Raw genomic sequence first — 10,448 nt, 5'->3', positions numbered from 1 at the left:
TTCTTTGAGTCAAATGATGACTGACGTTTTTCATAGTTACCAATTGTTAGTCCTTTATTTACACACTGAATTGAAATTTTCTCTATTTTTCCGATCATGGTAAGGAGCACACGGCGGGTGTGACCGGTCGGTAGGGAACGCTTTTTCCTCCATGGCACCTGATCCCAACTCTGAGGTCTCGGAGGTCCGTGTTTGCTCTGCTCCTATTTTGTATTGTTTGACGGACTTTTGAGCTTGAATACTGTTTGTTATCTCGATATATTTCATTTTTGTCAGACCCTCGTGATTTTAGAAATGATGCTTAGAATTTGAACTTTAAACTTGTGTATTGGTGATCAATGATTGCAGTTTTCCATCCGCATTTTCTATTTTCTGTCAGTTTAGAATGGCAGTTATTCGGCCGTTTTAATGACTCAGAATTTCAGTGTTCTCATTTTTTGTCTGCCTTTTAGTTGAAATATCCTTACTTTCTTGGTGAAATATGTATAGATATCGAAAAGTATACTGGCTCAAAGTTTTTTTCAAACAAAACAAGTAGGGAGCAGAGCAAACATGGACCTAAAAAATCAGAGGTGGGATCAGGTGCCATGGAGGGGTGTGCATACCTTGCAGACCGTTCACATTCACCATGTGCTCCTTGTCATGATCGGAAAAAACAGAAAATAATGATCGTAGATCATTCAGTATTCAAATAATGGACTATTAATGAGTATGAAAATCATCAATCGGTATTTGACTAAATAATAAATTGTATTCGCCGACAAATTTGAAAAATGATTCTTTACACGAGTCTCTTGATATCACTGTTTCATCAGTTTGTTATGAAATAGCTTGCATTACAATAAAATAAATACATTTGGGTTTGATTTGAATTTTGCAGTGCAATACAGAGTGTACAATTTTTATCAACATACCTTTCGAACGTAAAGCATCTTTTAATTTACTTTTTTATTGTATTTTTGTTTGTTTTTGTTGTTGTTGTTTTTATGTCTTTTTTTTTGGGGGGGGGGGGGGGTAACAGTTTTTATATAGAATGATTTTTGATGTGTAGTCACACCTTTTGTTTGGATTCCTTCATATATGCTAAGTACACATCCCTACTTAAAATGCATACCGTATGAGAGACTCAAGCTATAATAGGCACCATATATTATTATACAAATCTAGGTCTACTATCATTTTACATATCATCCATAATGCAACATAATTTATATAAGCTCAATTCCTTGGTCTAGGAGTCAGTTAAAATTACTTATTCTGCTCCTCTAGAATTTAAGACTTAAACTGTGTTATACCATTACGAGATACCGATTTTTAAACAAAAGTCCCAGAGGCACAATCGCAAAAGATGTATGTCAAGGTGAAATATTTTTGGCTAACAGCAATTAGGTCCATTGAAACTTTACAAATCGGGAGTTCATGCAGCAAATATAGTCCTCTAAGAACTTCAGAGGTGGAATCAGGTGCCATAAAGGAGGAATCGTCCCCTTGTCGACCGGTCATACCAGCCGTGTGCTCCTTATCATATATAAATGGGCATTCAAAAAAATCCGTAGACTATTTAGTGTGTGAATGATGGTTTTATAACACTTTTGTTTGAAAAACATAGTGTTCGACCAAGATTGCATTTGCCGAAAAGGTATTGAGCATTGAAATTGTAAAACGTTTACTTTTAACGATATTTTGGTATCCTTGTCAATAAGTTTGTCAATAGCTTGCCACGTTTTAGAATCTGTTCGTACGTATAGAGCATGCTGTAGCATATTTGAATCAAGTTTCGTAAATTCTACGGCTAATAAAACGACTTTGTCAGTAAATACAATGTATTATTAGGTTAAATACTAAATGACTGACGATTTTCTTACATAGTGTTATAGATCATTACAAAGATACTGAATTGTCTAGATTATTGTCCGTTTGGCCGATCATGATAATGGGCACATTGCAGGTGTAAACAGGGGGTGCTCACTTTTCATAGACCCATATCTAGTTTCTTTACCAAGTATTCTTCTCGTTGTCTTCCGAAAGGTGTACTCAGTTGGGAAGAAAACAATTAAAAAGTTGTAATTAACCAACTTTAAAGTTGGTGTTGCTAACTTTAATATTAGATTTTCCAACTTGCAATCTTTGGTTTTCCCAATTTGAATCTGGGGTTTTCAAAAATATTTCCTTACGTTTTTTTTTCTTTATCAAATAACATAATCAACCTTATTAAAGAATTTTTCAGCAATTAAACTGTGTCAATTATATTTTAACTTTACCTCAATTTTTAACTTTACCACACTTGTTAATTACTTTAAGGTGAAATGAAATATATGGAGAAAACGTACAGTATGCAAGCTGAAAAGTCCACAGTACAATACAAAATAGGAGCAGAGCAAACACGGACCTCCAAAATATCGGAGGTTGGATCAGGTGCTATGGAGGAGGGAACATCTCCCCTGCCGATCGGTCACATCCGCCTTGTGCTCTTTGTCATGATCGGGAAATTACGAAAAATTCAGTATGTAAATAATGGCCTGAGGAAAATAACACGATCAGACTTCTTTCAGATATCAGCAATAATTCTCGTGGATTTATATTTAAAAATATAATAATAATAATAACATTTTCCAGGTTCAATGTTAGAAGTTTGTAGGAATTTATCACATCTCATAAATACATGTATGTACAAAATTTTGTATAAATTACTTAGAAAGCGACACAACGTAGCATATCTTAGTATAAAAGAAAACTTGACTGATTATTTGTGACATTTTCAAATCAATCCAAAAATGTATAATTATCAGTTGATGCATCCTTGATGTTACATAAGTACAATAAATTCTAAAGTATAATTCAAGTGATACGTATAAGGTACAAATAGCTGGGGAAGCCAAGCTTACACTTCGAAAAGACAACTTGAAGTTGAAAAAAAAACAAGATTAATGTTAGAACTACCAAGTTAAAATTTGGAAAAATTAATTTGAAGTTAAAAATTCCAACTTTAGCTTACTTTTTAAAATTGTATATTTCACAATTACGCTTCAAGCACATTCCCTATGAGGTATGTATATTTGGACCTTCTTATCTGGCATACTCGGGCTACATTTTTCTAGTTTATAAAACTCCTTTAGAACTAACAACGGCATGTCTTCTTTAGAACTTACGTATCTGCTTCTATACATTGTATACGCTTAGCATCTTGGTGACACACCATCATCTCAGCAAACATTCTGTATAGATCTAAATTAAATATTATCTCACACAGGGTGTCTCGGGGTTTTTCGAAAAAGAAAATTGGAAGGGAGTGTAGTAAAAGGGCTAACATAATAAGATTGTTGGGTCGACGTTTTTCATACTTATTGTTAGTCCATTATTTATACACTGAATTGACGACGGATTTTGCCATTATTTTCCGATCATGACAAGGAGCACACGGTGGGTGTGACAGGTCGGCAGGAGATGCTCACTCCTCCATGGCATGACTTTTGATTTTGAATACTGTTCGTTATCTCCTTATGTTTCATTACATACTGAATTGATTTTTTCGTTAATTCCCGATCATGACAAGGAGCACACGGCGGGTGTGACCGATCGGCAGGGGATGCTTAGTCTTCCATAGCATCTGATCTTACGTCTGATGTTTTGAAGGTCCATGGTTGTTCTGCTCCTATTCTGCATTGTTTTATGAACTTGGACTTTTGGGCTTGGATGCTGTTTGTTATCTCCGTTTATTTCATTTATAAACTGTACAAGTATGATTTAATAAATAAATGACCCGTGATCTCTCTCTCTCTCTCTCTCGATCTTTCTCAGGTCCGTGATTATATGCATGTTCACTTGTAAAAATGTATTGAAATAAACTATACAAAAGGTTATGTATGCACTGTGTTAACAATTGTCCGACTGTTCATCAAATTTTAGTCAATACAGTAAATATAGTGTGCTTTGAGTGGATAGCGTGCACAGTGGAATTACGTAACAATATACTTACAGTGTCTCCCAATGTTAATGTCAAGTACTTTCAAATTACATGTTCATGTACATGCTGTATCGACTGTTTAGTTCTAAATAACTGGTAGTGGTTCAATTTTACTCTTCAGCTATATTTACTTCATTAGTGCCTACTTACATTTGTACTATACTGACCAGTGGAAGGTTTCCTGAGGATAACGGACAACACAAATTGTAGAAATTTTCAAATTAAGGGGTGCAATTCCTTTCACTCAAATAATATATCTTCATAGGATATTAACTGTGTGTGGCTGTTGTGTAAATCGCCTAAAGTTCCAACGTACATTTTTGTTTTCTTTATATTAACCTCAAAAATAGATTATTTACAAACTAAAACAAAATAATATACAAATGCACCCTGATTAATTCGCACCTCTAATGTTTAACATATGTACTCAATTATAATTCATAAGTTAAAATAAAATAAAAAGAAATTCAAAGAAAATGACCAAAATTGTTTATTAGTGGCATAATACTGGCATTTAACATTTCTTGTCATATGCAGAACATGTGACATGTACATTTGAACAAAAATCCGAATTTTAACTGTAATTTAATCTCATATTAAAATTAAATATATCCGAGTTGACCGATATTTCTCTGTTCATTTTTTTTTTACTTTTTTTTTTTTTTGTCTTTAGATGAATATGCTAAAAATATTATATTGTTGCACATTTTTTTTATAAAATACGACATATACTTCTTTTCGTGTTTTACATTTTAAAACATGCGATTATAGTGTGATTCATATTACATGCTATACTGTTACGTTACGATAAGGATTGTCAATATATATACTTTAAGATACGGGACAAAAGTGAAATCATGCTTTAACAAGGATTTGCTTAGGAATATAAAAGTTTGATAAAAATATAATATCTAAATTAATCAAATAAATTTCGAATCAACTGCAAATGGGTAATAACAGCAAAACAACAATGATAATAAGTTCGAAGTTTTTTTTTCCTCCAGTACCAACTGTAACTGTAAAGGAATTCTCATATATGATTCCAAAACCTTAATACATGTGATTCAAAGACATTTAATGTTCATGTGTCCATAGGCACAAAACAGTCTTCCATTTTTTATTTAATTCCTCAGCATCTCAATGAGACAAGAGTCTAAACACTCTACACTAACTTTATAATTGCACTATAAAGATACACAAACACAGGACCGGAAATGACGTTTCTTTTTCTGCATTTCCAGTAGTCTGACGGTTGGACTAAATCTAGCTAACCCGCATGGATGATTATCACAACTGGTGGATTATCAAATTTTGGCAACAGAAAAATGTGCCGGCATTCACAGAGTATATAATTGGTATTGATTGTTTACATTTTGATAATTTTTTTCCATTATAGGTAATGCCAACATTCACCATACATATTATCACAGACACACACACAAAAAAAACTTAAATTTTCCATTGGTAATATGCAATGCGGTGAGTTCTTGTTGATTATGACGTCACAACTACATAGTGAACATGACTTGAGAGGTGTCCTCATTTGATTGGTCACTGCTTTCTAAGCTGCTTGACTGGTCCTCGATCCCACTCTCTACCTCAGTAGATATAGTGCTTAATGTTCGCTTCATTGACATGGTCAGGGGAGGAATGTACTCTCGTGGAATCACGTACGTGGAGAGATTAAAGAGGTCCAGGAATACTTTGTAACGGTCACTGAAAATGTTAGAATATTTTTTTTTATATTTAGAGTCTAACCATAAACTATAACACGTTTTTGTTTGTCCTTCCAAAAATACTGCATACTTGTACTCATATTTTAGACACCACTACTTGCGGGTTGGGTTGGGGGGGGGGGGGAATCTAGAACTTTACATAGCAATTACAGCAGCGAGTTATTTTTATTTATTAGATGTAATACTGCTTATTGTACATGTATCAATTGATTTAATACACGCCATGATCTATACACTACGGTATTTTTGCTTATAACATGAGGAAAGATTCCGAAGAAAGCACTATATTTTCATGGCATTCAAATACGGATATGAAGTCTAATACAAAGATAAGATATCATACCTGACAGTTGACCTCAGATAATGATATCCAGAAGAACCGCCAGTCCCGACCTTACTTCCGATCATGCGCTGTACCATCATCACGTGGTTATCTAATAAATACCATGATATAACAATTCAATGTACAAAACATTGGGCTGTATTTCAGTCAATCGCAACTTCTCGGGCCTTTCCGACAAGCGGAAAAACGACCTCGAATGTATATGGTAGACGCCATGATAACCCTCCCTTTTCACGATCTTTGAAATAAATGCACGGAGACCTTTTATCTGTGGAATATGGAGTTTAACTTTATTCAATGTAATGATATTACCTAAAATATACTATAGAAGGGACTTCTAACTCTCTATCTTATATTTGAATACGCAGGAAATGTATAAATTTTTAACATCCGGTGATGTTAATACATTCGAGGTTGTTTTTCCGACCTCTGACGGAAAGACCCGAGATGATGCGATTGGTATTACAGTATGAACAATCGCAACTTTCCGACTAGCGGAAAACGTTGTTTTTCCGACCTCTGACGGAAAGACCCGAGATGATGCGATTGACAGTATGAGAAGTGAAGTTACGGAAGCCGGTAGGTGCCAGAGAGAAAAATATTTTATCTGGCGGCTAGATAATTATTTGTTTTAGTTTATAATAAGTTAACCTTTTGGCAGCAGCCACATCTATTTATCTAGCGGCCACCAAATAATTATGTGGTGGCCGCCAGTTAAAATATTTTTCTAACTAGCATAACCGGCTTCTGTATAATATAAATCATCCAACTCTGTATAAATCAATACTATTTATAATTCTTACATCTCCATTTCGTCATCAAAGAGTCGATGTCCATCAGAAGGGTCAGAAGTTGGTATGGTTGGTGAAATCGAGGCTCGTCTCTGTATAGTGAAATTAAGAGGGCGCCTTGAAAGGCTTTATGACTCAACCTTCGTTCACCTACATAGGAAAAAGGAATACTAACTTTACAACAAAACAACATAATTATTAAATACTCTTTTATTTAATGTTCAATACTATTTCTGTCTTGATCCTTTTCATGCAAGTTATATAATCAAGAATGAAATCTAACAATGAAAGCTTTGAAAGTATAAATTGCATGTACATCAGTCGTGTAAAACGATCGATCTTTTTTTCATAAACTTGCTTTCAATTTAAAAAAAACCGATCCCTTCAGAATTTGTATAGTTTTTGTAGAAATTTAATATATGCAATCTTTTAACATTGTTCGTCTCTGTAAACAATAAGACAGTATTAAATGTAATTAGGATTGAAAAAATTTGTAAAAAATTAATTCTGATTTATTAAAGCCAAAAATTGCATAGAAATAAAGGTTATTCAAAAGTAAATGCAAAACATACCAACTTAGCAAATAACATTCAAAAATCACACAAGCATATTGTTTTAAATGTTCAGTTACGTATCATTATGAATTTATTTATAACGATTTATTTTAAAATGCAAAGCTTCATTTACGTTCCAAATTTTACAAGAATTTTGTTTACTGCGCTCTGTGAACTTCAGCTGGGGTCAGAATAAAACGTTCACATGGTAATCCTTTTATAAATAAAATTCAATTAACACACCGAAGCTTGATAAAAAAAAAACTTTCAGTACATGATTTCATGGATACATGTACTTTAAATTCTTTTCATAATGCTGGCTCTATTTTAAGGGTTTATCTTTCTCAGTAAACTATTCATTCCATGGAAATTGTTAAGGTAACCTGTCTTTAATCTTTATTCAAATAAAGCTGTGTCACGCTTTGGGGGTAAACTCGGGGGAAAGTTTTATAACCAGAGAGGTGGCAAGGGTGCTTGTACTCAGCATGAATATCTAATGAAGTTTAGTACTCATGGGAAAACTTATCTATGGTTTCTTCACCAAGCAAAAAGGTTTCAAAAAAAATACATAAAGAAAAGTCAAGATAAAGAAATGAAGTAATAAGGGGAAGAAAATGATCACAACAGTCAACAGAATCAAGTTAATGTCTTTTTTTTTTAATTTTTTCATTGGTTTAAATTCATTTATATACTAACATAAAAAGTACATTATAGAAGTGAGATATAACATAAACTAGACAAAACTTACCCCGCTCTACAAAAGTGTTGTATTTGATAGGGTCCAGGATTGTATCAAAGGAGTCCTATAGTTAAAATATTGATATAAAAGTCAATGCATTATCATAACAATTTATTGTGAAACGAGTATAACAACTGTATAATTGTTTAGCAGAAGCTGCATTTCTTGATGTAGCTGATGTCTAGGCCATCAATACCTTCTGTTTCTGATATTCTGCCATTAGAGTTTCCTTGATCTTTGGATCTGTTTCTACCTGTTGGAAAAAATATGATAAAAAATGTAACGACAATAAATAATTTTAAACAATAAGTACACATTTCTAAACAAAGATTTAAAGACAATTGATAAATGTCAATCCATGCAGCTAAAGGCTTGGCCTGGAGATGCTAGAATGGGCGATGCTTAATATTTATGAGCGATACTTACTATGAATGGGTGATATTTACTATGAATGGGCAATACTTTCTATGTATGTGTAGGATTTATGCATGGGGGATACATAGTATATATTGATGATAAGTACTATGTAGGGGTATCATTTACTAACCTTATTTCTGGGTGATACTTACTAGGTACAGGACAATAATTACTAGGTATGGGCGATACGTATTGTTACTTTACATATTTATGGGTGATTCTTATTATGTATGAGCAATACTTTACTAGATATGGGCGATAATAAAGAGGTATGGGCTCTACTAACTATGTAAGGCTGATAAATCGTTTCATCCAGCCATCGACAGACGGATGTTTCAAAGGCTCGCCAGAAACAGAAGTCGTGACGCTGTAGGCCAGGGGTTCTCTCCAACCACCTCTGGAAAATCAATTATAGAACGATTAGCAGGGTAATATTGATCAGTACGTCACAGGTATATAATATATTGGTTAATTTACTGATATATACGTATATCTCTGACAAATGGCTAAATCGTACCTCTACTACAGCTAACAGTGACGGTTGTTCCACGGAATCCGTCAACATTTTTATGGATTCTTCATCATTGAACACCTTCATGTAATGTTGCTGGTTGTATTTAATACGATTTTCCTGCAAATCAAAAGCAATGTTGTTTTTTTTTTAAAGTTATACATCCATTTAGGAAAAGGGGGTCAAACCTTGTAGTTAATCATTTTTGAATTTTGATAAAATAGAAAGTGATCCATCCGATGTTTGGTGTGCAGTTTGATATGCATGGTTTTGTTATCTCTCACTGACCTGCTTAACCCCAAGTTTGTTTTCTAGTAGTCGGAATTGAAGGCTCTGGAATCCAGATGCTGTAGCTAAATGCTGTCTGTAACAATAATCCAAATCTGGAGCTTTAGTAAAGCATTTCAAAAATTCCTTAATAAATTTTCTACCAAATGACAATATATTTTTATCTTTGCTAATGCTTATCACGTTTACACGTTTTATATTTATATAACTATGACCTTACACACCTGAACTCTAGGAAATCTAGTGGCGTCATTGTTTCCAATATAATAAACTGGTCGACTAACAACTAAAATAAAGAATAGAAAATACGTTTACGTCACGGACAAATAAGTTAAGGATACATCACAGACAAACAGTAAATACGATACAAGTAATTTATAGATGATTATAAAAAGCACATACTTTGTCTTCTTATCTTTACCTTTAAAATCAAACTGACACGCTGCAATCTATTGATAATATTAAGCATTCGGCTTTCATCCATAGTCTACAAAACATACATAAAACAAAACTTATTATCATCATTGACATGCACATAAAAAAAGATCACGATATGTGATCTTATATGATTTATCTCTTCATTTGTTCCGACGTTATTCCATTCTGTTCTGCGTCTAGGACACCTATCGCACTTTTCTGAGCTACGAAATACTAATTTGGCTACTTACTGCTGTTTAATTAATCTATTTAATATAACATTTTTGTATATCAGTTGTACAAATGATATATTCAGATATATTTTTATATTTGAATTAATTTGAAAAAACACATTTCATCACCAAAAAAGTGCAGAAAACGGTATTGAAAAGAGGGATCTTCACTATCGAAAGAACTTTCCCCATGCATGAGAGTGCATGGACTTATGGATAAGATTTCCTCCCAAAAACCAACTCTTGAGTAGGAGTGTCCCCACGGTAAACCAGCTTTCTGAGAAGGGGGGTTCTACTCTAGAGTAACCCCCTTACAGAGCCAGTTCTTCACTTCCCTATTGTTTAATGCCAGCATTCACCTCTGTGGAAAGAAACAATTTTTTCACCGTGAGAAATCTTCCTCTGGAGTACAATTTTCAGGGGAAATACCCCTATGGAGGAAATTCTACTCTACA

General features: G+C 33.6%; 1 protein-coding gene across 1 annotated transcript; it reads right to left on the bottom strand.

Annotated features, from left to right (window-relative positions):
• Positions 1-4,453: 4,453 nt before the first annotated feature.
• Positions 4,454-9,863, bottom strand: LOC134262982 (tryptophan 2,3-dioxygenase-like). The gene is made up of 10 exons (XM_062745289.1): positions 9,765-9,863; positions 9,568-9,629; positions 9,344-9,419; positions 9,062-9,175; positions 8,831-8,941; positions 8,324-8,380; positions 8,137-8,191; positions 6,847-6,984; positions 6,044-6,134; positions 4,454-5,680 (listed from the first exon to the last, which is right to left on the bottom strand). The coding sequence occupies exons 1-10, from the start codon at positions 9,825-9,827 to the stop codon at positions 5,473-5,475; spliced, it is 975 nt and encodes a 324-aa protein (XP_062601273.1). The 5' UTR covers positions 9,828-9,863; the 3' UTR covers positions 4,454-5,472.
• Positions 9,864-10,448: the final 585 nt, after the last annotated feature.

Source organism: Saccostrea cucullata, unplaced genomic scaffold (genome assembly GCF_032062105.1).
Source record: "Saccostrea cucullata isolate Sc308-1 unplaced genomic scaffold, CSIRO_AGI_Scuc_v1 ctg11546, whole genome shotgun sequence".
NCBI classification, from domain to species: Eukaryota; Metazoa; Mollusca; class Bivalvia; order Ostreida; family Ostreidae; genus Saccostrea; species Saccostrea cuccullata.
Note: the sequence above shows the minus strand (reverse complement) of the source record. Positions and strands in the feature narration are given on the sequence as shown.